Source organism: Dromaius novaehollandiae, chromosome 19 (assembly GCF_036370855.1).
Source record: "Dromaius novaehollandiae isolate bDroNov1 chromosome 19, bDroNov1.hap1, whole genome shotgun sequence".
Taxonomy (NCBI): Eukaryota; Metazoa; Chordata; class Aves; order Casuariiformes; family Dromaiidae; genus Dromaius; species Dromaius novaehollandiae.
Genome location: NC_088116.1, coordinates 9,098,215 through 9,125,701, shown reverse-complemented (window position 1 = coordinate 9,125,701; position 27,487 = coordinate 9,098,215). Strand labels below are relative to the sequence as shown.

General features: G+C 54.0%; 1 protein-coding gene across 5 annotated transcripts in view; it reads left to right on the top strand.

Moving 5' to 3' along the window:
• CAMKK1 (calcium/calmodulin dependent protein kinase kinase 1) overlaps window positions 1-27,487 on the top strand; it is an 89,665-nt gene that overhangs the window by 31,259 nt on the left and 30,919 nt on the right. For 4 of the 5 annotated variants that reach the window (XM_064523416.1, XM_064523417.1, XM_064523418.1 and 1 more), the window contains 8 exons: window positions 4,976-5,527; window positions 13,118-13,165; window positions 13,837-13,890; window positions 17,094-17,145; window positions 17,923-18,056; window positions 18,865-18,901; window positions 20,951-20,972; window positions 22,325-22,413. In XM_064523416.1, the coding sequence (XP_064379486.1) occupies window positions 5,075-5,527; window positions 13,118-13,165; window positions 13,837-13,890; window positions 17,094-17,145; window positions 17,923-18,056; window positions 18,865-18,901; window positions 20,951-20,972; window positions 22,325-22,413 (889 nt within the window). In that variant the 5' untranslated portion in view covers window positions 4,976-5,074. Of the gene's footprint in view, window positions 1-3,771; window positions 3,792-4,975; window positions 5,528-13,117; window positions 13,166-13,836; window positions 13,891-17,093; window positions 17,146-17,922; window positions 18,057-18,864; window positions 18,902-20,950; window positions 20,973-22,324; window positions 22,414-27,487 lie in introns of those variants that run through there. The other variant, XM_064523419.1, reaches the window with a different exon arrangement.

The following is a 27,487-nucleotide window of genomic DNA, read 5'->3' as shown; positions in this document are numbered from 1 at the left end:
CAAGCGCGGGATGATAGGAGATGGGGCTGGGTGGAGCTGCCAGCGCCTGCCCAGCCAGCTGGTGTCCCCAGGCAGGACAGTGACACTCCCAGCACGGGCGTCTGAGCTGATCCGAACGGCCGCTCGCGATGGAGATGCCACCCCCGGCAGGCAGGCTGTGTCTGTACCGTTCTGACAACTTGGTCCAACTCCTGGTCTCGCTAAGATGCATTAAAGAAGCAGACTAAAACCACCCACAGGTCTTTGCAGCCTCTTTCCACGAATGCGCCTGTAGGCTCTGGGTGGCACCTGGTGGATGTGGCCCTTTGAGGTTTGGCGTGACGTGTGGGACAGACGTCCCTGCTGGCCCCAAGTGCCCTTTGTGGCGTTGGGAGAGCAGCGCTGGTGGCATCGCCCCACGCTCGGCGTCGCTCTCGGCGGTGAGAGGAGGTGGCCGTCTGCCAGCTCAGAGTGCTGAGGGTTTCCCAAAGCGACCGCTGGTTTGAGGGAGCTCAGCTTGGAGATGGCTTAAAATAGCTAGGTTTAGGCAATGAAACCTTAGTATTTTGTAAAGTAAGCTCCTAACGCTGAGCAGGAGCAAGATGACTGCTTGGACACTTGCCATGCAAATGCTTGTTGTAATATTCATCGTGACTTCTTTTACTGTAAAGACCCGTAGCGCCTAGAAGGAGTGCAAATACGTTCTCGGAGACAGAGCAGAAGCAGAACGAGGTGGCCTGAGCGTAGTATCATTCCTCTTAACCTGGGAACTGCCACAGGTGAAGCTATCAAGTCATTTGTTTGGGTAGCCTATAGCAAAATCAGGAATATGCTGAGGCTCAGGGTCTCATAACCTCCCCGTCCATCGTCTTAAGAATATTTCTAGCTGGCCACAGGGAAGGAGAAGGCAGTAAACTAGATTTACAGGTTTTCATTTTTCAAACAATGCGTCGAAATACTTTATCGAGCAGCAGAATTAATTGCATTCACTGGCCTCCTGCTCCCTCATACAATACGGAGATTTTCTCCGGAGTCGTATTCCTTTCAAAAGCGTATTTTGTGCCGTGCTCTGTTCATCGCCTATCCGGGAAACATGTGCAGCCGCTTGATAAATGTGTTGCGGAAAACGCTCTTGAAGTGGCAGTCTGCCTGCAGCAGAGGAATAGCTAATGTGAAAAATGGCAAGTAAGATGTGTGTTAGTAAATTTTGTTCATATAAGCTTGTCTCCAGCTTTAGTTCGTGCCGGTAGCCTAATCCTCTCCTCTAAAGCAGGTGTTTGGTGCTGTTTGGGATCAGACTGGTGACCGTGGGGAAGAGCGTCAGGCCCGAAGATGCAGCGGGAGCGTGTCGAAAGTGCTGCGGTGTCTTTGTTGCTCTGTGATTCCCATCGCAATAGGGTGCAGTTATGGCACAGCCTGGCAAGCTGCAAATCTACCATAGAGCTTGCCTCGCAGACATAAATAATTGCTTTTTGTACCAAGTTTTATACATCGTAAGCTGAGCCTGTGCATAACTGATTTGCTTCCTCAAACTTTGCTGTCCAAAATGCTTTTGCAGAGATTAATTGAGCAGGAGCCCTTCGAAACAGCAGGACCCGCAATGAGCCCTGATGTACGGTTGAACAATTTTCTTTAAATCTTGCAGGATTTTTTTTAGAATACTTTTAGCTGCACTGTATTTGCTGTGGTGCTTTAGAATATATTTGTCTTGATCTGGTGAATTACTTATGTAGCTAGATTTTGGTGTTTAGATTTTTTTTTTTTTTCTGCGCAGTAAGAAAGAAATAGGTTGGTGAGGGGGAAAAAAGCCATCAGAAAATGAGATGGAAACCCTTGCGACTCCGCAGTAGTGCGGGCTATGTGGGGAGATGCATCTTAGTGATGGGGTGGGAAGCTTGTCCCAGAGCCCTCCTGGGGGGAGAGACCTTCCTGCCCCCGCAGTTGCTCAGAGCTGCCTCTTCTCCACCCCCCTCTCGGTCCCTGATTTATGGGATTTATCTGAAGTTTAGCAGTTATCTCCAGACTTATTTTCCAGCATTGCACCCCGCAAGTAAGTGCAGGTTGCCGGAGCTGTGGTTATACCTGTGCCAGCGCGGGGAGCGTCCCGAGCCGGCTCTGGGCAGCAAGGAGCCGTGCACCTAACAGGAGCGTTGCCAGCTGCAATGCCCCTGGCTGCTCTTCCTAACGCTTCCCTTTCTTTTTTCCCCCCTTTCCCTCCGCTCTCTGTTGGCAGGGGAAGGGCTGGCCGCTGCAGCACCCAACTGCTCGCTGCAGGTGCAGGATTTGTGGGCTTTGGCCGGCAGCCGCGTAGCAACGCAGGCAAACGCGTCCCTCCCCTCGCTCCCGCGTGCGGGAAAGTCCTTGCGGGAGGGAGATTGGGGGCTTTACTGCGGCCCTGGGTTGGTCGGGGGTTATTTTTTCCCCTGATTTTTCCCTTGGCCCCTAGCCCAGCACACGAGCTTCCCGCAGGGGTTCCTTGCAGGTGCTGGGTGGGGAGCCTGCTCCGCGGGCTGGGGACCTCCCGAGTCGCTCAGGACCTCCCGAGTCGGGAGCAGCCCCCGCACAAACCTCCCCTGGGTGTTTTGCAGGCAGCGAGGCCTGGGCAGACATCATGCAAACACGTGTGGAAGGACAGGACCGTTGCTGAGCCGGCTCGGGGGTGCAGTTGCTTTTCACGGATGACACCTTGTTTTTGGGACAGGGGCTAGTGAGGCTGAGGGAGACGTGCGGGACCAAGGTGCATCCAGAAAGCCCTTGGGGCTCCCAAGTGCCTGGGAGTTTGGGAGAGCAGGGGGGAGGCCCTCGCCGGGCGGCACAGGGGTTTGCGGGACGAGCACAGCCAGCCCCGCGCCCTGTCCCTTCTCCCTGGGAGCATCCTCCCCCCGCCTGCGTCCTTGCTCCGCCAGGGATGTACGCGTTGGGATTGAAGGGTTTAAATATAGTTTTAATAAATGCTTTTAAAGCCCATCCCAGCACTTCATTACTGTCTTGAGTGACTGACGTTTCTGTCACTTGGGTTGAAACACGCCTGCAGAAAAGGCAGGAGAACGGGGGAAGATGATGCCGGGGAGGAGGAGAGGGAGGTGAGCGCTCGGGTGGAGGTGGTGCAGGATGCTCTTGCTGGCGCTGTCGAGGTTCCCCGCGTCCCAGAGGAGCCGGGCGGAGGGATTAGACGCCGTGTCCCGCAGCACCGGGGCTTTGGCGGCGATTAGGGGATGGCAGCCGCGTATTGCCTGTGACCCCTTCCTGCTCTGGACCACGCTGGGACAATTTAAATCGCTGTTTCTGATCAAGATGGAAATTAGCATGCGAGAAACAGTGATTTAAATCAGCAGTTCTAGCTCCGTGTTGCGTATTTGTGTTTTGTAGGTCTTTTCCAAACTGAAAGCTGACCCCGCATGCTGGTAATCATTAAGCTGTGTTGATTTGCCACTGAGTGCAATTTTCACACTATCCATGGGTGTGTATTTAAATATTTACATGACTTTTGAAAAAGACAAGGTTTTAATTTTGTGAGTGACAATAACAAATGATACTCTTTTTAATGGATGGCTATTGATCTTTTTTTTTTACTTGTGATTTGTTTCATACTGCGTAGGAGGTAAAATGCAATAAAATGCATTGACTTTTATTTTTATCTTGCACTAGCAGAATACAACTCCTTAAACATGCTGGATACCTAAAGGAAAAAGTAATTTTCTCAAATTGCATTTAGCCTTTAAAAGGGTGAAGTCCACCAAGGAAGCATGTGCTGCTGTTATGAGCTGAACTGAATCACTTGGGTCACCAAGTTCTTCAAGGCTGTAGAGTTGGTAGGTCGCTTGTGTGCTTACACCTAAGTCGCTGCAACAGATTGAAAGGTGAAAATGAGTCTTACAGCAGCCAAGTGGTTTCTTAGCTTGGAATGAACTAGGCATTGAATGAAACTACTGGGATAAACTAAAATAGAAAACTCCTGTTCTTGGCCCCTCTGGGTTAAGGGAACATCTGGGCACAGTGCAACCAGGTGTGACTGGTTGATACCTCCACCGGTTGAGTGGCTTACCTGTCTCTGTACCGCTACTTTCAGCAAATAAGTGCTTTTCAAATATTTGTTTTACCCTTATAACTCTTCTCATAAATTTATCTTACATTGCCGTGGTTCCAAAATTAGCTTTAAATCTGTAGTAAAGGTACTTAAGTTAAAAATCCATGCTTTACACAGTATTTTAGTCAACCCATTTTGGACCTATCTCAGGCATTGTTAGACCTCTAAGCATTCACGTGCTAGTTTTAAATAGCTGAAACGACTGTCCGGCACTTTAGATCTGTGTTAAGTCAAAGTGCTTCTGTTCAGTTGGGCTCTGTGTTTCGCTGCCCTTTCGAAATGCGGTGGACAACGAGGTTAGCGCATGTTTGCACCCAGGCTGCAGCCATGGGAGACCTTGGAACCGCAGGCTGGCTTTTAAATTTGGCCATTGCTGTTGGCTGTTGCAATTAAGAGTGTGCAAGTCACGAGCTGTGGCTTTGCTTCATGGCCATTGCGATGATATTCTCCAGGGCTGTGCAGGGCAACGGAGACTACTGTAGAGCCCTAAATGGCTGTGGATTTGTTACGTGTGTTGGGTTTGGATACAAAGCAGAAGCTGTTGTACCCTGTAAATGAGATTGAGAGGCCAAAAGCTTGACCTTTTACCCTCCCTCTTCTTAAGAAGCTGTACTTCTCCCTTTTACCATAAACTCTGGTTCACTGTCAGTCTAACTACAGAGAGCAGAAGTTCTTATCCTTGTGACTTCTTGCTTGTCAGATAAAACCTCATCCTTATCGCTTGTAGAAGTTTCCTATCTAGCTCGGTGGTTGGTTTTGCCTTCCCTTCTGGGCATTTGCAACTTGTTCACAGCCTGCCAGTGTCCTGCTTTTTCCTTCTGTGTTGTAGAAGGAATTAGATGGGCACCTTCGTTACATTTGTGCAGAGCTGCCGCCATCACTCAGTGACCTGTTTGTGTTTCCTCTTAGATATTCCATGGAGAGCTTCCTTCGTGCCACATCGTCTGTAAGCGCTAGTATCGCCGCTTGCTGCAGTGTCATCTGAGACCGTGGGAGCCGGCCGCAGCGATGGGGGACTCTCCCGCTGATGCCGTGGATGGAGGCACAGACACCTGCAAAGACACGCAGACTGAACTGGCAGAGCGGGTGGCAGCCATAGAAGTGGCTGTTGGCCTGGACAGAAGTGACCAAAATGGTGAAGACACCAGTGAGGAAAATGACACAGTTTTTTCTGATAACGTTAAAGACATCCAAAGAAATGGAGTCAACAGTGACATGGGAATGAATGAATGCCTACCTTCCCAGGGGCCAGAAGATGCTCACTGGAGGCATGTTCCCAAGAGACCTCCCACTAGACCTGTCCTATCAAGTAGGAAGTTGTCTCTTCAGGAAAGGCCAGCAGGAAGTTATTTGGCTTCTAGCAACACTCCAGGTTATGGTCCCTATGCCACAGGGCCATCGCCACGTATAATGAGGCGACCAACGATAGAGTCGAATCGGGTCTCCATCTCGGATGCGGAGGTAGGCTGGTCCTCTGCTGTACTTGTGGTGTCAAGGCAAGGCGAGTCTCGGTTGGTAATGGGAGTCTTAAGCCTTTTGAAGCTAGTAAATCCGAAAGCACTGGTTTTTCTAAGGATAGTGGTGGGGAAATTCCTGAAAACAGTAGGCACTTATAAGCTTATATGAGCTGGGAGTGGCTGGACACCTTTACATCCAACCCTGAAACATCTGCCGGGTGTAGCCCAGGTCCTGATACATGGCTCCTTCAGCCCTCGCCTGCCTGGCGTCGGCTCAGTAAGGAGCTGCGAGTCCCTGTTTCCTTAGACCGGTTGGTTGTGCAATCACAGCGTGCGCAGCCTGTGAGGCTGTTTGGAGAAAGGGCTGTGGACAAGTGGATTTGCTTTCTGGGTCCCTGCAGCGCGTGCCCTTCGGGGGCTTAGCAGCCCTGGCGGCTTTGCTGCTGGCGTTTTATGGAATTAAGCTTCTGGAGATTATGCATCTCCTATTGTGTTTTGCTATTATTAAAGCATGATTTAATTTTATAAAGAGCTTAAATGCGCTGGTGTTTCCTGCTCTTGTCAGTGCCTTTTTTGTCTTTTTTTTTTTTTCTTTAAAGCATTTATATGGGTTTGTAAAAGCAGTTGGGACTGAGGGCCTTGATTTCCACCTTGATTTTCCCCCTTCCCTCCTTCAGAGGAGTTTCTCTGGGGTGGCTGAAGGAGCTTCTGTCTTGGGGCTGCTGCCCTGGTACCAGAGCTGGGGTCAGACCTGCCCCGACGGTGTCACACGCTGGTAGCTGCCAAGTGTGTTCATGGACGTGGCTCCAGGCTGCGGTTCCCTGGGTTGCTGGTGGGGAACGTGTGACTGTGGGGAGATGTCACCACCGCAGCTCTTCCAGCTAAAGCTGCCCACGTGCAGCCCGTGACGCGAGCTCTCCCGCGTTTCCGCCTGTGGGGACTGGGACTAGGACTTGCACCTTTGCCAGTCTGGGTCCAGGTGAGTTGGACCCAAACATCTGTGTGGCTTAGTGCTTCCCTCCTGAGATGAGCGTGTTCTTCCCCCTTGTCAGGGTGGGAGGAGGGATGCTGTGCACCTGATGCTCTGGGAGTTCTGGCAAGTCCCTTCAGCTGTGAGACGCGGTTGTGGCAGTCCTGCCTGATGGAGAAGATCTGCAGCAAATGACCTGCAGAGGTCGAGCTGCCTTGACTGCAGCCACGTGCTTTAATGAGAAAGATGGGAAGGGAGAGGAGCCAGTTCTTGGAAAAGTACATGACTAGTGTCCGCTGTCCAGCCCTGCAGCGCTCCGACTGTGCCGGGCGCGGGGCTTGTCCGGGATCTGTTTCGGAGTTCGGTCTGCAAGGAAACTCAAAACTCGGTCCTCTGGAAAGGCTCGCTCTGAAACGCGGGTGCGGAGACCTCCGCTGCCCTGCTCCTGCTGCAGGCTCTTGCGACCGTTAAAAAATGCAGCAGTGCATGTTGCTGTAACCCTTTAGAGCCCGAATCGCCACAGTAGAAAGCGGGAGGAGAGGCCAGGCGAGAATGGTGCTTGGTTGGAGGTGGGAGGTGGTGCCTGGCCGGCAGGAGAGATTAACAGCGCTTTTCCTTTACGGCTCTTTGGGCCAATATCGGTGTCCTGTAAGAAACAGCAAAAGGACTGCAGAAATGCACACTTACTTATAAGATAAAGTAAGCCTTGTAAGAGTTACGGCGGCTCCATGGTGAGAGTTTTGGTCCCACAGGGGATAAAATAATCCTGTGATGATGAGTACGGTCATGGTGTACGCAGCAGCAGCTGCTGTTGTGTTTGCTGTTTTCTGGAGGCTGGTAAGTTGCTCTGACAAAATCCACCCCGTCAGCCATGAGGTTGCCCCAGGTCTCTGCAAATGACTTTTTGAAGCACCTTTTGTAGGCAAGCGACCCATCTGCACTCGAGTCTGAGTCCTTGTCTGTTTAAAGCCCTTCTAAAGCTGCTCCTTTCTCCTTGCATTGAGTATCCAGCACCATCCGTCAGTGCCTCTCCGGTGGCAGCGCATCCATCACTCGGGCTGGCAGTCGCTACCCGAGCGAGTTACAGTCTCTGCGAAAGTGAAGTTCATGAGCACTCGTGCTTTATCAGTGGTACGCGTGCCGGTGGCATCACTCGGAAAACCAGATGGGTGGGACAGCTGCATATCCCAGTTTCCTGCGTTACACCCGTGGCGATCTCGGGTTGGATCTGCTTTCCCTCTCCAGTGATATCGGGAGTTGCAGTTCACTGCTTTGCTGTCAGGGATTCCTGTAGCTCTGACCTGGAGCAGTAGCGGAGAAATGTGCTGTGGGGCGCCTGGATGAGGGGATGGGACAAGTCTGACTTCTGCAGTTCTCCCCTGAATTTTGGATGTTCTGGTTTTCAGTTAGAGAGATGCTGCTGAGCCTTTTAATACCCCGGCAGGATTTACCTGCTGCCCAGAGTGGGGGGTGGATGGTGACATCCAGTTGCCGTGTTAAGCACCTTGCCTCCGCTCTTCAGGCAGACACCTGCCTTCTTCACGAGATTTTTTTTTCCATATTTGAGGCAGACTGACAGCATGGTGAGAGGAGAGGTTTCTCCATGGTGCTGGTGAAACTAGCTTCTGCTTTGCTGCCCAGGCAGCGCGCCGGTGCCCACGTGCACCGGGGAGAAGGGCGAGATGGCATCTGCGAGCGTGTCCTGACGCTGATGGGGATCTTGTCGCTGGTTGATGGAGCTCATCCCACCTGAAAAGGTCGGGCTTTTATTTGTGAAAGCATGCAAGTTCTGCTTGCTAAATGCTGCTTCTGAAAATGCAGTGCTGGCCTCTTATGCTGCCATCTCCAAGCTTTTCAGGCAGCCAAGAAAAATGTTGTTTGGAGAGTGGGTAGAAGAATAAAAGATCCCTTTCCAGCCTTTCTCCCCAGACCTGGCAGCACACTAAATTGCTTTATACTTTCTCTTCTCCATTCTCCTGGCTGCCTGAATTGTCCTTTCTGTCTTTCACACGTTCCCCTTCTCTCCCCTGCGTCCACCTGGCAGCCCGGTCCCTGCAGCCCTGCTGTCGGCATGGTCTCTCCGCCCTCTGGGATCACTGGTGAAGTTGTTCCAGCTCCCTGGCTTTCCACGTCTTTATCACTGGGCCCTTCTTGCTTGTTTGTCCAGCTGATGAGAAGCGACTAGTGTCAGCAGCTAGGAGAGCCGATGCTTTGGGACTGGACTGATACAGGTCTCGTGCTCCTCAGGTCTCTGAGCCGCCTGGTTTCTTCACCAGGTCATGACTTTCCTGGCCACGTAGAAGGGGAAAACCACGTGGGATGGGGGCAGCCATGCGGACAGGTCTCCTGCCCGGTGCCGGTGGGAGCCCTTCCCTTGCCAGCCCCAGCAGCCCCCTGTGCTCATTTCTTCTAGAGATCTTCAGCAGTGCTCAGACTGGAGCTCTCCTGAAAAGATCCAAGATACCGTTTTGGGAAAACATCCCTTCAAAGAAGATTATCCCCCCCCCCCCACACACACATTGCTGATTTGTTTTCCTAGGACTAATTAACTTTTTAAAAGCTGCATTTCCAGCTCATCTAAGGCTCAGCCTAGGGTCACGGTTGAGAGAGTGAGAAAGCCCAGAGCTGCAGTGGGGCTGGAAAGGGGCTGCATTTGCAGCAGAGCCCCCTAATTTATAATAATAATAATGTGATCGTTGCCCAGAACTGTCCCTGCCTGAGCCGGTGCTCAGGGTGGGGGCCCTGCGCCGTGGGGCCGACCCTCGGTGCTTCGCTCATCGCTGGGCACGGCGAGCACCAGTGCTCCTCCGGCAGCCAGCCGTACCGCTAGGCTTTTAATTTTGCACTTGGTTTTGGATGTCTTTTTAAAAACCTGTTTTTCTTACCTCTGCGAGCTGCGGACTCCCTGTGTGTCCTCCTCTCTGCTGTGACTTTCTACTGCCCACGCCTCCAAATGTAGGTTCCCTGCTGCCCCTAATGCCCCTTCCCTGCCTTTTACTTCCATATTAATTTATTTTAGAGCTGACTTTGAACCACCTATTTCTTTAGTGGCTTTTAGTTCCCAGCTTTCTTTCACAAGTTGTCCTTCAAAGCGCATCTCCAAATTGATGAGACTCATAACTATTTTCAGATCGGTGAATCTGGCTCCTTTAAGGGCCAGAATTTTTCCAGTAAACGCATACATGGCCAACCTGATTTCTTTTTTTTCCTCCCTCGTCCCCTCCTTTGGAAATGCCTTGCTTAGGAAGGGAGCCAGAGCTCATCTGCGGTCCCTGTGCCCCGTTGGGTGGCATAGGTGCGTGACAATTTCCCAAGGTTTCCATTGCAGCAGTGGATTTATGGAGCTGGCTCTGGACTCTGGACTTCATTGCGCCGTGGCTTTGTGCTTTCTGATCTGTTTTTGCATTTTCGGTGGCACAGATCCCCCCTCCTTCTGGGCAGCACCTTGTGCACCCTAGCAAACAGGGCATCTTGTTTCCAGGCTGGAACAGCCACCGTACGCTGCGACGGACCCGGCAGCCTCGTTTGCTGACAGCTTTTCATTAAAGGATCTCATTAAGGTTCTCAACTCTGCATTTATCAGCAGTGGCAAATACACAGCGTGATGAAATCGAGAGGAATCAACAATGTTATCTTTTAGAAACACTTGGCCCAGAGATAGGTGTTTCTCTGCGATAAAGCAATAGCATCATTATCCCGCTTCTTGCGGGAGAAGCAAATAACGCCGTAGCGGGTCGGTCGGCCTCGGCAACGCGTGGCAGGGGCTGCTGGGCTGTGAAATACAGCCTCTCCGTGAGGAGCGGGGGGGATAAAAAGGATAAAAAGCACATATAATCTAGATTGGTTTTGGTTGTGTTGACCGTGAGTGCTTGAAGCATCACAAAATCTCAGCTCATCGTGCTTTTCACTAGCAGCTGTTTGAAGGGAGAGCAGTGCGCGTGTGAATCGGGTGGGGGAAACCCTCGGGAAACCTTCCCTCGGCGAGGGGTTTTGGTCCCACATCCCATCCCGGTTCTTATCCATTTCCTTCGTATTGCCATGGCCCTGCCCTCCCTTGGCCTCACGATACGGTGGTGTTGCATGGAAAAACCGTCCCCGAGGCGGGCGTCCTGGCATCTCTCGTGAGGTTTGTTCAGCCGAGGGGAAAGGACTCGCAGGGTGCTCTCAGGGGAGCGCTCTGCTGTGGGCTAAGCGCACGCCTAAGCGCGGGTGAGCATCACTGGGCAGCAGCGATCCCCCCCGGCATCGTGCTGGACCCGAAAGGAGTGGATGGGCCGGCATGGACCTCCTGATGGGTTCACTAAGAAAAGCCTGGAGAAAAAAAAATCATTGGAAAGAGGTGGCTTCTTGCAGCCAGAGACAAGAGGCACCGTGGGAAGGTAGCGGAGTCAAAGGTGTCGCTGCCCCAGACATGCAGAACAGGCCCGGGCCGCCCTCAGTCACGCTAAATATAAATGTGCTGCAAGAGGATTTGCTCAGCTGGGCGGATTGTGTCCCCCAGGGAGGACTCTGCTCCGGCAGGAGGGGGGAGAAGATGCCATCGTGTCTGCGGGGACAGCGTGACGCTGCATTGGCACAGGGCCCGGCGAGGGGCACGCGGAAGCAGGACCGGAGCCGGCTGCGGAAACCATTCCTGCCTCATTTGCAAGATTTACTGCGATGCAAAGCGCAGCCTGCGGCAGGGCGGCCGACCTGCTGACTTGGCGTTTTCACGGGGAATTTGTCCTCCTTGTGTCCGTAACGCGGGTTTCCTATGCTTGCGTGCTCCCTGCTCCTTTGGGGGAGGATTGCAGGGTTTTGCTTTCCTCGTTTCCTCCCTGCTGTTTTGCAGGGCTGTGCGAGGCTGCCTGGGGAAAGGCCGGGCAGCTCCATGCCCCTCGGGCCACAGATTTAAAGACGCACTTAACCATAACGTTAAACTCGCGTCTATGTGCTTTGGGGGCTTGAAACCAAAGGGTCTCTGCACCTCTGCAGTTCCCCGCGCGCCTGGTGAAATTTGCACAGTTCAAAGATGCAATAAAGGGAATAGCTGCTTATATACGTGCATGCTCGCTGCACTGGAATCTCTCCATATTTAAGATGTTTACTTGCCTTCTTGATAATGAAAAATCAGGTATTAAAATCTAGCCCTGTTTTATAAAATTCAGTGAGGTGTTTCTTCTCCAACCATTTTGCTGGTCTTGTGCTTTACGGTTTCTTGTGCTGGGTCACGGTCTCTCCTGCTGTTGCTCCTAGTGCTGATGGATGGGGTTTTGCCTTTGGAAGGATATTACACGCCTTGCTAGCAGCGGAGTTAATGTGCTCCCGTGGCTGCATTACTCACAGTTGGCTCTTTCTCCCCGTCAGGGCAGTGGAAAAAAAATTCCTTCGCCGGGAACAAGATGAAGATTTAAATCATTCCTTGTATTTCTGACAAGCGGGTGCTTGCAAGCTTAAAAAATCATAAATTCCCCGTTCCTTTTTTCTCCTTCGCCGTGACGGCTCGCGGTGGAGGCGTTTGCAGGTTCGGGGCGGGGGAAGCGCTGAAGTTGCCTCCCGTGTCGATGCTCTAATGTGCCCTGAAACGCAGCAGCGTTGCCGGTAACGGGATGCTGCGAGGCTGGGGCCATGATGCCCCCCCTAAAAATGCTCTTAATAATGGGCCGAATGTGTTCGCACCTCCTCGCTGCCCTGGCGCTGTTTCTGTTGATCGCAGCGGTATTTTGGGGTTTAGGGAAAGCCTAATCCCCCTGTCCAGGCGTTTGCTGTCGGCTTTATTCCTGAAGGAGAGCCCGGTCTGGGGCTCGGCGATCTCGGGGAGAGCTGTTGTGCTGAAAGAGCCTCGTCCGGGGCCTCGCAGGGGGTTTGGGTGGAAGCCCCAGCGCCTGGAAGAGCCTGGGAAGAGGGTCCCGGCCCCCGTGGGGAGAGCGAGGCGGGACAAGGAGCTGCCCGGCGGGCGATGGGCTCCGGGAAAATGGGAGCACGTCTCAGTTTTTCAAGGAATGCTGCTGGGGTCAGACATGCTCTGCAGGGTTTGTTTTCTCTTCAGTCAGACTGAGACATCTGCAAAAACGTTTTAGTGCTGTAAATAGTTCTCTCCTTCATCTTTCCACCATCCGTTTGGCGGGAGCTGGTGGAAGGGTGGCCTGCCCTTCGGAGCCGGCAGCTCCCGGGAAGGAGGGAGAGCCCTGCGGCAGCCCGCCGGCTCTGGAAACCCAGTCTGTGTTAGTTGCTGGTCAGTGGGTCGCAGTTTTGTTCTTTTATTTGCAGAATACGGTCCCACGGGCTCGGTGGGACAGTGCCAAAGCCCAACACTGCTGTGACAGCAAGCAGATAGCAATGGGGGGGCTTGGAGAAAGAATATAAGAAGTGGGGCAAATATAAAATGGCCTTTTGGTGCAGCGTATCTCCCAGCACCTGGCAGGCTGGGCTCCATCGCTTCCAAAGCCAGAAGGTGGTTTGCACCTTTGTGGTCGGTGTAAGCGCTGCTCTCCTATGAGGAACCTTACAATGCCTAGAGCTCAAGGGGTAATGGTTTAAGTACGGCTTAGTGTTTCTTTATTCGGTGCTTCGCCGCGCTGCCAACTCGAGCGTGGCCGTTTCCTTCTACCCGTGCTCTAACTTTTCTCTCCTTTCGCCCTGCAGGACTGCGTGCAGTTAAACCAGTACAAGCTGCAGAGCGAGATAGGCAAGGTACGTCGCGGCGGTTCGGGGGCTTTGGGAAAACGGCCCGGGTGCATGCGTGCAAATCCCGCGGGAAGCGCTGTGCTGGCCACCTGGGAAAGCGGGGCTTGTTCTGATCTGGGGGTTTCTTGCTTGCTTTTTGCCCCGTTAGCATGAGTAAGCTTTGCTGGAGGCCCAAGTGGAGCTGCTTCCTCTGGAGACTAAACTTACTTTCCCTCCCTCCGGAGGTGGCTGAGCTGGCTGGTCTTCAAGGTGCCCCCTGCCAAGGGTGACACTCACGGCTTTGGTGCCTTAATTCGAGCCCACGGGGAAAGAAAGCAAAAAGAAAAGCCCAGGGCAGGTGTTTGGTCCCCCATCAGGCTAGTTAAGGCTTTACATCTGTGAACGAGCTGCGGGGTTGGTTCTGCTCCGTGTTTAAAGCCACGGAGGGATTCGGAGGTGATTCCCCGCTGCCGGCGCGTTGCGGCTGGGAGTGCTCCCCGGGGACCTGGCCCAGCCTGTCCCGCCGGCACCCCCGGCGCTGCTGCGGTGGGAGAAAGACGGAGAGGATTCCGGCCGAAAGCGCTCTCGCGTGCACCGTCGTGGGTTTGCTTTCCTTTCCTTTCCCCCTGTGCCGGGCCGGGAGCAGCGAGCGGGCAGGCGACGCCGCTGAACTGACCGCAGCTTGCGCTTGCTTGCAGGGCTCCTACGGCGTCGTGAAGCTGGCCTACAACGAGGACGACGACAAGCATTACGTGAGTGCGCGGCGCCCCGGCCGCCCGCCGCGCTGGGCAGGGGCCTGGTCCCTCTCGCGGGCTGGGAAGGGGCTGCTCTGCGGCTCCCGCTGTGTCCGGCATGGGGACGGTGCCGGCATGAGGCCCCGGCGGTCCCACTCCGCTGCTCCGCAGGACCGGCCTCCGCGGAGGAGAACGGGGCCCGCAGAGGCAGCGCGCTCGCTCCCGGGGGGCTAAGAGCAGCTACCAACAGCCACGCTGCTTCCCAGCTGGTTTTTCCTCCCCAAATTTCAAATTACAGTGGTAAAAAGGTGCCTGAAACCATCCAAGAGCAGGGAACCGCGAGTCTTTCCGTCGCTGGTGCTTTCCAAGCCGGCTCGCCCGTGGCTCCGCTGCCTCCGAGTGCTCCCGCCGGGAGCTTTGCGCAGCGGCCGCGCGCTGCGGCTGGGCACGGGTTAATGCCGGGGACGGTCGACAGGGAAACCAACGGCAGAAGTGAAAGCCTGCTGCGTGCTCGCTAATCCCCGCTTAATCACCGCTTGGTTTCCTAATCTAGGCAAACCCTTAAGAGCTGCTGCCGGGAGAGCGCGGCTCCTGCGATGGGGTGCTCCTGCGGCAGCCTCGCGGGGCCACGCTTGTCTGGTTTTTAATTTGTTTTTCGCTTTATTTTTATTTTATTTTGCTCCACATTGAAAAGCGACAACAGATAATTGGAGGCAATCGGCCCTCGCTTGGTCTCGAGCGAGCAGCCGTAGTAGCTGATGCCCACATACAGCGTTTTCGCGTGAGGTTTTACCAGCGTGCTGCGGTAAAAAGGAGCAAAATTTTAAAGAAAGCACAGTGGTTTTTTGCAGAGTGTAACTCAGCGTGTGACTCCCGGCTCTGGCTGAAGCGAGGGCCCTGCGCGAGCTGTGCTGGTGCATGCGGTGTTGATGGGCACCGGGAATTGGGTCTAGTTCCTGCTGAAGTGAACAGAAAGATTTCTCTTGCTTTAATGAGTTTTGGATCTGGTGTAGGATTAGGATTTGTTAGCAGTGAGTAGGGAAAAAAAGCCAAGCGCTGTGGTGGAGCAGCAAATAAAAAGGGAAGGTAGATGTGCCCGGGCAGGGATCTAGTCCAGAGTCATTGCACCAGTGGGATTTGGTTCTGCAATGCCTCGGTCGTGGCTCCGTCCTGTTTTCAGTCTCTAAACCAGCTTGCAAAGAAAAGTGGTTATGACAGACACTTGTTATGCTGCTTCTGGAAAAAAAGCGGTGGCATTGTAGGTTGTCAGTGGGTTTCTCCTTTTTTTTTCCTTTTTTTAATCTGGTTTCCTGAGAAACAAGACTTGTATGATTGTGCTCTCTGCTGCCCGTCTGTTCGTACCTAACGCCCTTTGCGCTGAGGGCTCCCCATCGCCCCTCGTCGCCTCCTCTCGTACCTTGCCGCGTCCCGAAGCCTCTCTGAGCCGTCCCCCGGGGGGACGAGGCACCGCGCGGGCACGGCTGGGGGTCCCGGTTGGGCTCCTCGGCCCCGGTTCCCCGAGCACTGCTGCAGCTCGAGCGTGTTCTGCGTGCCGGAGGGGGGAGAGGACTTCAGGGTGGGACTGGAGAAAGGGAAACTGGCTGGAGCAGGCTGGGAGAGAAATAGGTATATGAATTTCTTTTGATTTTTCCCCCCCCCCCCCACCACACCCTCAAATTTTCAGTGTGGAGAGGTAAAAGTGAGCAGTGCAGGACATCCTCCAGGCTTGGGCCTGGCTGTGCTTGGAGGTGGTTGCGCACGTCTTGGATCCCCTTTCCGCAGACCCCGAGTCGTTTAGCTGTCCGTGTGGGGCACAGCGTTGTGCTCGGTGGAAGCCAAGTGCTTTCGGTGTCTCAGCACCATCATTCCCAGCAGTTGGCTCCGGAGCTGTCGAGCAGGGTGGAGAGTTGTCTTGCCGAGCCAGGTTCTCCTCTCAATTACATCCATGCAAATCCAGAGGATTTCACTGGATCAGTACCAAAACCAACAGTCATTATGAGCTGTGAACCTGGCTGGGGCAGGAGCGTGGGGATCCTGGGAGCGCACAGCAGTCTTGCTGCCAGGACAAACAGCCGGAGAAGGAGCTTGATGAGACGGTTTTGGTGACCCATCCCTGCTCTGTGCATTAATAGCAGGTGGCAGAGCTGCCTCTGCAGCATTAAGGCAAAACGCCTTGGCATTTGTCTGCATCTTGCGGGAGTCCTTGAATAATTATATTTCACGGGGGTCACTCTGGTGTGAATGGCAAATAGGGTTGTTTAATTAATAGGAGTAATGACCCATTCTAGGGGAAGGAGAGAGTGACCGTCGCCATCCCAGCAGCACAGAGTGTTTTCCCAAGCAAATTGTACCAGGAGCTGGTTGCTCATGAAATATTTATCTGCCGGGCTGCTCGGGGATGTTGGAGTGACCCTTAGAAAGGCTGCTAGCACGCAGAGCAGGTGGAGGCATGGAGATTGTTTATTAAATTCAGATTGCCTTTCGTGTTACGTTAATGCCAGTTGAACGGCAGAAGAAATCACCCCGGCCCCGTGCCCGCGCCTCGGCTGCCGGGGCTCACGGCGCTGCGAGGGAGGGAGCCGGGGGCAGGAACCCGCTTCCCTTCGTGCCGTAGCCGTGCTCCACACCGGGCTGCTCTCCTCTGCTGCTGATGCTGCCCTGAAAGCATCACGCTGATGGTCTTGGGCATGGTGCTGGTTCTCATTGCAGGTCCTCTGGTCTCTCGGGCAGCCCAAAAGAGGTTTTACGGGGCAGAAAGGGTGTTAGCAATAAGGTCGTGATGCTCCGGCTCTTTTGCTTTCTCTGGCAAAGCAAAACATGAGGTGGAGCAGCCCTGAAGCTGCTCCGACTTGCAGCACAGACTGAGCACGGGCCAAGCAACAGGTCCATAGAGGTCAGCTAGAGGAACCCATCTCTTCCCTGAACCCCCGGCCCAAATGCAGAGATTGGGCTGCTCTTTTTTTGCCCAGTCAAAAATAAATCAAAAAGGGTTATTTTTTTGGTAAAAAGATGAATGAAAGGAGTGGTTAGCGCTGCCTTTAGGAAAGTCTGTGTGTGTGTGTCTCTGTTATGCCTGTGGCACCCATCATGAACAAGGAGACTTCTTTCCTGGGTTGAGGGCAGAGTGAGCCGGTCCCTGATGCCCAGCATGCTCCAAGGTCACTGCAACGCGTTCTTCAGCTCTCCTTCGGTTTTAACACTGCTTTTTCTTCTTCCTTCAGGCTATGAAAGTCCTCTCCAAAAAGAAGCTCTTGAAGCAGTATGGATTTCCACGTGGGTATCTCGCGCGTAGAGGTCTGCCTGCTGTCCTCAGCCAGGCAGATCTCCCCACAGAAATGTTGCCCGCGTAAGGGCTGCGGCACGCGGCCTCATTTGAAAGCCGCCTGCGTAGTCGGGGGGCGAGTTAGAGCACCGTGGGTACCGAAAGGACAGGCACGAACACGGGGAAATTCAAAGCACTTGGTAATTAGGTTCCCAGCTTTGATTTTCTGAGTCACTTTGAAGTGCTGGCTCTTTCCTGCCCACCATCCAGGAAGCCTAATTAAATGCTGGAAGTTAGGCAGGGTAGGCCCCCTCCTCCCGGGGGCATTTCTACCCCCTCGAGTGGTACCTGGCTCTGGTGGCAGGGCCAAGGGATGAGGCAAACGGCCAGGCTGGAAGCCAGCAGGAGCTGGCCTGGGTGGGGGCTTGGAAAGCTCTGCTCCGAGGGGAGACTCGAGCACTTTGGCGTGGTGAGGAGGTGGTGAGATCTTCCAGAACGGCGGGAGGCATCTCACAGGGGTCTGGCTCTGCTGCCCGTTTCTTGGAGTTACTGATCACCAGTGTTGTCAGCTCAGCAGTTACTGAAATCCCGGAGAAGTCAGACATTAAAAAGTGCCATGAGGACAGAGAAGGTCAGGGTGGCTCCGTCCCTGCCCCGCGCTGCACTTGGGGGTCAGGCACCAGAGGCTCGGGGCTCGCTCAGCGCCTGGCTGGTGGCCGTCCGTTCCTGCGTGCCAGGTGCCGCTGAGAAGCGAGCTCTTGCCCCATCCCGCGCTGTCGCGGTTGCAGGTCGGCCTCCTCCTCGAGGGTCAAAAGCCGCCTCCGGAGAGCAGCCGAAGCCGATGGCACCGCTAGACAGAGTCTATCAGGAAATAGCCATCTTGAAGAAGCTGGACCATGTCAACATCGTTAAACTGATAGAGGTGAGGCAGGGGCTGTGTCTAAGGGTGCGGGCGAGGGGAGGGGAAGCAGTCGGGTGCTGCGCCAGAGAACAAAAGGAGATAGGAGTTGGGAGACCCAGATCCTAGAGAGCTTTAAAAATCCCAGGCTCCATGCTTGCTCTGAGGGCATCGCTCTTCCCGTGCTCCGTGTGGGAGGGTGCGCAGGTGGGAAGCGGGGTTGATCCACGTGCGTGCATGAGTCTCTCCACCCCAAGCTGCGCTGAAGTAAATCTTGTCTCTGTTACAAGAGGATTGTTCCTCGACTGTCCCCACTTCAGCCAGAATTGGTTTAAAGCTGTGGTTCAGAATTGAGGCTGGTAACCCCAAGCAGCGGCACAAGTCACATGTGACAACAACCTGATGTACTTGCCCTGGTCCTTGGGTGTTGGACCCGCGAGAAGGCGGAGCTGGGTGCGCTGGTGGTAGCGGCAAGCCTTGATCAGTGAAACTTGTGCACAGACGAGGCCCGGGAAGGTGCCCAGGTGCTAGGCTTCAGAGCCGTTTTCAGTGTTGGCTGGGGTCACACTAGGACAAGAAGTGCTGTTATTTGTAAGCAGTTTCTCTAAGTATAGGCAGAAGCCCAGGTTTTTCTGGAGAGAGGAAAATCTGTGTCTTTCAGAAACCTCCCTCTCTGCAGGAGTCTCTGAATATTAGCCTAAGTCATTCTTCATGGTCTGCAGCTCAACACAGTGTACAGGGAGCCATAAAATGTTTTTTGATGAAAAATGTCCCTCTCCCTCCTATTCTCTCTCTTTCTTCCCTCTCCCCTTATCTCTGTTATCACCTACAGGTCCTTGATGATCCAGCAGAGGACAACTTGTACATGGGTGAGTGAGTCATTACTTACTAACAGAACCGGAGGGTTTCTTCTCCTCCTGGTGTGAAGCTGGTCTCTCCGGACTCCTCCTGTAGCCTATGGATAGAAGTGGTGACTCAAAGTCATCTAGTCTAGAGGTGCCCCAGTGACATCTCCAGACACGCTCACCTTCCTGCTAAGCCTTGGACTTAAGACAACTGCACTGCTGTGTTCGGCCTCTTGGCCCAGACCTACTGCTGGATGTCCAATCTGGAGGTCACAGCTGACCCACACATTCGTACAGAGTGGGGAATTTCCATCCACCTCATCTTCCTCCTGCACAAACCTTGAAGTGCCAGCCATGGTCCAACTCCAGATTTGGGCAAAGCCTGGAGGTTCAGGCCTGAGAGGCACTGAGATGGGCTGGAGGAGGAGGACATCCAACCCCGCTACATCTCTGCTCCCTCTAATGTTTCTTGCTGAGACGGGCTCAAAGACTGTTTCTCCTGCAATAATTACAGGGTGCTTTTGAAGCTGCCTGCAAACGAGGACTCTGACTTGCAAATGGATCCGTTTGCCTTTGAAAGGCCGCTTCTCCCTTTTGGCCAAAGCGTGCTGGTGGCATCAGCAGTGCGGCAGCCGGGGCTGGAGCACAGGCGGTGGGGAGGGCAGCTGAGGCTGTTATTTAAAGCCTGAACTGCTGCGGATGGACAGGAGGAGAGATGAGGAAATGCGTGCTTTTGTTGAATGCAAATAAATGCATGAGGCAGTTCAAAAAGCTGTAGAAAAGAGAAACACGAGCTGTCCCTGTGGAGCAAGATAGCAGTCCCAGAAATGGCAACAGTAGCGGTAGGACAAGTGGGGACTCTCTCAGTCCCATTGGGAGTCCTGGGGCAGTGACGGTGGTGGCTGGCACCGAGCGGCGGGCTGCGGCTGTGTCATCTATGCCCTGTCCCCTCTCTGCCACCTCTGCTCTGCCTGGGGTCCCGTTCAGGCAGCGAGATGCAGGAAAAGCAAGCTCCTGCCTGCAGTTGCCTCTGCAGCAAGAGGAGCTGCATGCGCTTAGTGCGGCTCGGGGTTTCTGCTAGGATTTCTTGGAAGGTGCAGGGAATCACTTAGTTCACAAGGAAAGAAATCTTCTCCTGATGGGAGATCCTTCTCTTAAAAGCAGTGCTGGTTGCACCATACACATTTGATGCCAGGATCTTTAGCAGGAGCATGTTGTACTTCTCAGGGACGTGGGTGTGGACAACCCCTCCAGTGTCTGGACCCCAACCCAGGGCCCACCTGGCCCTGGGTGCTCTTGCTGAGTGTTTTAGGCTTCCCTTGAGCAGATGCTGAGTGACATTAAGTGGCCGCTTGCTTTGCGGAGCGAGTCAGAGGCAGGCTGGCAGCAGACTCCACGAGTGTGGTTCTCATCAGCACATGCTGCTGTGCAGAGCCCGCATTGCTACCAAACGCTGTGTCCTAAAATCCCACCGGGAGAGACCATGGACTTCTGTGAAGGAGCAGAGCGATGCGCTGCTGCTGACCCGGGCCCAGGGCAAACCCATATAACCCCTAATCACACACGGGAGCTCTACGTGCTTCACAAACCCAAACTCGTGCCAATGAATCATCTCCAGTAGCACCTGCCGGGGAGCGTTTACTGCTTCAGTAGCCATGCCGCTGTGCTGCTGATTGCCGCAGCAGAAATGGAGCAACGTGTTCTTGCAGCATCTCTTTCGGTATCAGCAATTTAGCAGAAATATCGTACCAAACCCCTCCGTGAACGTACCGAATCAGAGAGCGCTCGCGTCGGCGAGGGCTGCCGCTGGGAGCAGCAGCAGAGTAGTTGGCGAATTAGCACCTGCTGCCTCCTTGGATGGAGCTGGTGGGAGGCAGGGATGCTTGTCTTTGCTAGGGAGAGGGATATTTTCATTTTGTGTCCCCTGGTGTCATCACGGGGAGGGAAAGAGGCAAGTGGGGAGGGACTGATTTTGCAGGTATGGAAGGGGTGGGTTTTTGTGGGCACTAAAAACCCGTAAGGCCAGTTCTCTCTTCTCTGGTTCATTCACTCTCTGATTTCCTTTCCTTGCAGTGTTTGACCTCCTGAGGAAAGGGTAAGTAGCCCCTCCATGATCTCTTGTGTTGAGATTTTTGGTGTTCTTCATCAGCTTGCTGTGGGAGAAGGTGGTGGGCTGCGTACGGCGGGGAAAACCACTGTCTGTGATCGAGGAGACGGCCTCCCGCGGAGGTTGCCCAGCCTGGGTCGATGCGGTGGATCACAACGGGCTCCAGGCTGGGAGGACGTAGCCTGGCGTCGGGCTTTGATCCAGAGAACAAACGTGGTGCTGTTTTCCCTGTCAGGCGCCTGGAAGAAGAGCGTTTGGGGACAACTCTGCTGGGGTGACGGCCACCTCCGTGGCACGGAGGGTGCCAGGTTACAGCAGCGTTTGCCCCCGCTGCCTGATTTCACCCGCGGCAGGTCGGGGATGCTGCGCTTGGGGCAGGGTCCCGGGGGGCTCGTTGCTCTCTCCGGCCCCGTGAACGAGCCTCTTGCAGGCTGCAGCTCCCGCGGGCTGCTGGCGACAGGCTCCCTGGGGCCCGGTTGCTGACTGCCCTGTTGGAGAGGGCAGAAAAAAGCTCCTGTAATGAGCCGGGGCTGGGACACGTGCCGCTCGGCCGAGCGCAGCCTGCCTGCTCCCGCCGAAGGCAATTAGTCTCCATTAGCGGCTCTGCCAGTCCTGCTGCTCGCATGGCTCCTCCCCGGTTTCCGCAGCGGAAAAACCTGTGTGTAAAGGGAGAGAAGGCAGTGGCAGGAAAATGCAAATGGCAAACGAAGGTCATCTCTGAAATGGCAGCAAGAGACAAACGCTGCGGGGAGGGTTCACCCGGTTTTGGCGATGGGCCGTTCTCAGCCAGGGCTCGGCTCGCAAATGCGGCGTCTCGCTTAAACCCAGCCTGAGCCACGGAGCTATATCCAAAGGCGAGGTCAGGGCTACGCTGCCGAGCCGAAGGCAAGATGAACGCCCGGTCCGGTGAAGTCCGTAGCTCCTGCTTGCCCGGCGCCGGTGAGCAGGAGGGGCTGGCCAGCAGCCGTCAGCAGGCACAGGCAGGAGCGGGGCTGGCCCGGGTGCTGGCCCAGGGGCTGTGTGCGGGGAAGGGCTGTCCGCGCTCCGGGCCGGGTGGCAGCCCTGCTCTCGGGGTGGCTGTAGCCGCACTGGTGGCATCAGTGGGGCCTGGGGACCGAGGCCCGTGCTGTTGGCGGTGGGTAAGGCTCAGCGACGTCCCCACGTCCCAGGACAGCCGAGCTCTCTGGCAGGCAGGTCCCGGCTCGGGGATCCGGTCAAGCGTTGCCTGATCCGGGTCCTTTCGGGAGAGGGGGCCGTGGTGGGGCGGGATGACTCGAGGAGCTCAGGGCTCCCCCGGGCCTTGCCGAGCGCTCGCTCACCCCCAGCTCCTCTCCTCGCAGGCCCGTCATGGAGGTGCCCTGCGAGCGGCCCTTCGGCGAGGAGCAGGCACGGCTCTACTTCCGAGACATCGTCCTGGGCATCGAGTACTGTGAGTACCGGGAAGCCTCCCGACGCCGGGCTGTCAGCTGAGCGCGAGGGTCCCCGCTAAGCGCGTGTGACAGCGTTTGCGGCTGCTGGTGGCCTCTCTCAGCTCGGATTTACCCAGGCCGCGTCACGGATGCTGGTGGCAGGTGTTTCCATGGGAAGGACATTAGGAAAACAACAGCCGGCTTTTTTCCCTGTCGTTTTGCCTCTTTCTGGAGAGAGTCTTAGAAGGCAGGGGCAGGGAGACAGGTTTTGCAGGCACAGGCTGGGTTGGGTAGCTTCAGCGGGAGCAAATCGCTGGCCCCAGCTGGGCACGGGAGAGCTGGGGAGCAGCGCTGGGAGGGCGTCCGCCCCCCCGTCTCCTCCCTCTGCAGCATCGCTCAGCGGCATCGTCGCCCGGCTGTGGCATGGTGAGAGCCCGGTGCTGCTGTGCCCTCCCGGGGAGGTGGCACCACGAGCGTCTTCCTGGGCTCTGTCCTGCAATTCCAGCGACAGGTCTCTCCTACGTGGCCTGCTTGGTCAGCATCGCCGTTCCTAACAAGTCCTGTCCCGCGCCTGGCTCCCGTGTGGCTGAGGCCAAAATCTTTGCTGAGCGCCTGTCCCGAGCAGTACAGGGAGGCCGCAATAAGTCTGTAAATGGCAGTAGGGAATTTTTTGGCCCCGGTGCAGTTGACGTGTCCCTGCTGGCACGAACCTGGCTTGCCCCGGTCTCGCCTTGGCCAAGGGGAGCAGCAGGAGGGAGAAGAGGAGTCCCCAAGCTGACAATACAAGACAGGGCGGTCTGCGTCTGGTGAGCTCTCGCTCTCCGCAGCAGGGCACGTGAGGCTGTCGGACGGTGCCCTTTACTCGCTGCAGGTCTGCAAACTTTGTCTTTGTGGCTGGGCTTCTGTTAGGACCTATGTCTGCAGTGGGAGGATGCCCTTGAGTCTGCCAGTTACTTGCTTTTTGATATGAAAGATCTCTGGAAATAGCAAGGGCAATGGAGCCGGGCACTGGTGGGCAGAGGGCCTGGTGTTTTGGTGAGGTGTGACATGGTTACCTGGTGTTAATGCTGTCCGATGTACCACATTGAGCATCCCCAGTGCCCCTGAGCCTCATACCAGCATCTTCACCTGGTCAGAAGGCACGAGTCATCTTCTCTGTTGCTCACCCGTGCTAGCCTGAGGCTCTTTCCCATTCCCAGCAGAAAGCCCCTGCCTTTACCCCCAGTACTGCTCCTTGCACCGGACCAGTTCATGCACAGGAAACTGCCAGGGCCCCCGTTGCATGGTCTCATGTAGGAGGTAGCTGTGAGTGGGCTGGTGGGCAGTAGCAGCTTGTGCACCAGCTGCACGCGTTGTAGCAGACAAGCTGCTCGTGAGCTGCATTTATGCCTCTACCTCCTTGGTTCGACTGTCCTCACCATAGACAGCCGCTCAGGACGGTTAGTGATGGGTGCTCTCACCGTTGACTGGTCTCTCTAGACACCAGTGAGCTGAAGAATTGTCTGTGGTGGGATGGATGAATATGAAGAGGAAGAGTCAGTCCAGCTCTTGCAGAGGGAATTCATGCCTCGTACATCCAGTTTTCCAGAGGAGTCAGCAAACATGTAGATGAGGTGACCCGCTTCCTACTTGTGTGTGCTTGGCTTGCAAACAGCTCTTGATTAGATCCGTTAACGGGAGCTCTTAGAGAAACAAAGTCTTTTTGGTAGAGTGGTTTGACAGCTAGATGGACAATCAGAAAAGTGAGAATACGGTTTTGCAGTGGAGAAAGGTCGCAGGTTAAATAGGAATGCATAGTGGGGTCTGGGTTGTTCGGTATTTTCCTAAGTGACCAGAAAAAGGATAGAGTGAAATGAGAGAGGTTGCTGATGACATTTAATTAGTCAGGATAGTCATCGTTAGAACTGCCTGCAAAGATTGGCAGAAAGATCCCATGGTGGTGAGTGACAGCGTGATAAAATGGCAGGTAAAATTCCATGTTGCTGAACGCAGGGTAATGCGTGAGGGGGAGAAACAACACTAAAAATACATACATCGTGACAGGCCCTAAATTAGCTGTTCTCACTCAGGCTTTGTTCTGGATAGTTCTCCTGAAAATGCCAGCTGATTGCTTAGTGACAGTCAACCAGGCTAACAGGATTTGGGGAATTACCGGGAACAGAATAGAGACTAAAACAAAAAAATGTCATTATTTGAATATGGTGCACTCCTAGGTGCAAGAAGGGAATATCTTGAATCCTGTGTGCAGCTGCTCATCCTGTCCCAGAAACTAAACTTTAGAACTAAAAAAAAGTCTAGAGAAAGATGATGAGGATGGTCGTGGAGTATCTTCTGTATGGAAGGATTAGACCAAAACTCTTCAGTTTGGAAAATTGTTACGGGAAGGGGCAATATGATAGAGGCTCTTAAAATCCTGAGCCTCATGGTGGAGGTGAACAGGGAATGGATCTTCTCCAACTCTAACAACGCAAGAGCTGGGAGGTAGCAAGCAAAATAATCAGGTAGCACGTTTAAAACTGAAGAAATTACTCTTTCGTGTAGCATGTAATTAAACAGTGACATTCATTACCGGAGGAGATAGCAAATGCTAGAACTAAATGAGCTCAGAAGTGATTAGACAAATCTGTGGAAGAAAGGAGCATCAAGGATTATTAAATACAAGCGTACAGGTGGAGTTTCCCTTCAGGCTGTCTAAAGCAAGGAATGGGTGTGCTACGGGTGTTGCATCTGCTCAGCTTGTTGCTTTTCCCAAAGCTATTGACTCCGGCAAGAGTTGGGCTGCTAGATGGATGAGAGGAGCCAAATGTCCAAGCATTTTGGCTCCTCTTACGTCCGTGGTGCTGTTCCAGCTCCTTGTCCATGCTGCCCTCGAGGCCGTGACTGCGCAGCTCTGACTGCAGAGGAGACCGCGGGCTGCCTGGTTCAGCAGCGCTGACCTTGCTCAGCTTAACGTCTCTTAGGCACCGAAACCTTTTATACAAGTCAATTATAACTGGCTTATTTTGACATATCCAGATGCACAGTTACAGTAGCAAATCTGAAGACAGGGCAGCAAGTGGGGAAGGACAGGGACACTTGATGTAGAGCCCTCGTCCCTGGTCAACGAGCAGGAAGGGGACCTGTGGGAGACAGCCAACTGGGTCACCATCCCTGTTTAGTCCGGGATGGGAGGCTTTCAGCTGTTTCATCTGTAGGAAATATCTGTTTCTCTCCCAAACTGGAGGAAATTGTTTCAAATATGCTTTCAAAAAGCCAGCGTGCAGCTGTGTCCTGCTCGGGCCTCGGGCTGTGTCTGCCCTCGTTTCACTGAATCTCCGACGGCCCCCGCCAGCTCCGCGGCTCCTCGCAGCCAGAGCAAGCCCTCGCTTTTGCTGAAAACGTTTGCCTGCTTTTGAACGCTCGCGGAGAACAAGTCTCTGCTGGGCCTGATGGACCTTGCCGAGGCAGGGGAGGTGGTTTGCAGCACGCGAGTCCATCTCCCCATTGAAATGCAACGTTAGCGCTTGGTTTGTCTGAAAGCAGTGGGGAAGTACCAGCCTCCAGGTGGGAAAGAAATCAATATTTGCAAATCTGTGACGATGCAGAAGCTTCCAGGTGCTGAAAGCTGCCAAAATCCTTCAGATCACCCCAGAAAGTCGGGGGAATGTGTAAATGGATGAGAATGGGACGCTCAGGACTGTTTTTGTTCAGCAGACTCTGAAGGACGCAAAGACTGTGGCTTTTTATGTTCTCATTAGCATTCATATTATAGCAGATCCTGAGTGCCTTAGCCGAGGGATCCGAGCTTGATTGTGCTGGATGCCGCTGGCGCCTGCGTAACAGTTCTGGCTCAGAAGAAACTTTTAGTTTAGAAGATGGTCAAAAAAAGAGAAAAAAAGCCAACAAAAAAAGTGTGCATAGTCCCAGGCAGGGGGGAATGAAACCGGGCAATAAATGATAGGGTGCCCTGGCACTCACAACAACAGGAACAATAGGATGCTTTATTTTGGGCTATTGAGTAACCACTTATTTTATTAGCGAATGAAAGTTAAAAATGGTGTTCCCTCAGAACTGCTGGGTAAATGCATGGCAATTATTATGTAATTACAGAGAAAAAGTACACCATTCGTGCACACTGAAGGAAAAGTGTTGCCAGGCAATCTGCAGATTGCAAGGTAATTTTAATGTAAGCATACATAATTGTTATGTAATTCAGGAGACTCGATAACCGTGCAGCTGCTTTAAGCTCACAGTGGTCACAGCCGTAAATGCATCATTGCTGGTTGGGTTTTATTAAATTAGAAGTTAGAAACTGGAGCCTGGAAGGCGTTAATGCAGGGCAGCGTGCCGCCCTCCGTGCAGAAGGTACGTGTGAAATGGGAAGTAGCTGCCGTAGCCGAGCAGATGGGGAACGTGGGCTGACCTTCTAGCGGTGGTGGCACCCCGTCCCCGGTCGCTTTGTGCCCATGGTGACTGGGCTATGCTTGGCGCTCGCTCATGACGCTTGCTGGGGGGGGGACGCCTCCTGCGAGAGGCGTTTGGAGGGGGACCACAGAGGAGGTGGTGGCAGCAGAAACTTCCACACCAGATGGAAAGTCTAGCCGAGATACAGTGACGGGGAGGCCGGGGCAGATGTCCTGGAGAGGAGAGCCCACCTTGTCCAGGAAGCGGGACACGCTACCACCTTGTTTTGTTGACTGCTTTTGGCTGCCTTTCTGTTTTTGCTAAGTTTGATATGTGCAAGATCTCAGGCACGTTCACAGGTAATGGAGAAGCGGAGGCAGAGGCAGGGTCCGAGAGCAGACGTGCCCACGTTGGAGTGCCCCTTCTCTGCGTCCAGCTCCAAACCAAACCTGCTGCCTAGGGTAGGGACGCAAGGGGCAACAGGAAAGGTCCCTAAACTGCTGGGAAAATATTTTTGGCCCAAGGGTGGTGACATTACTGGTCCATCTGTCTTCGTATATCTCTCTACAACCTAAACTCTGTTGTGTGGACAAATTCAGAAGATATTTAAGCACGTACAAACTTCACTTCCCATCCTAGTGAAATGGGTCCTGAGTGGGAAAGCGCCTTTTCTCCTTGCTTGCAAGAATCCTCCAATACTGCAGGCACTGA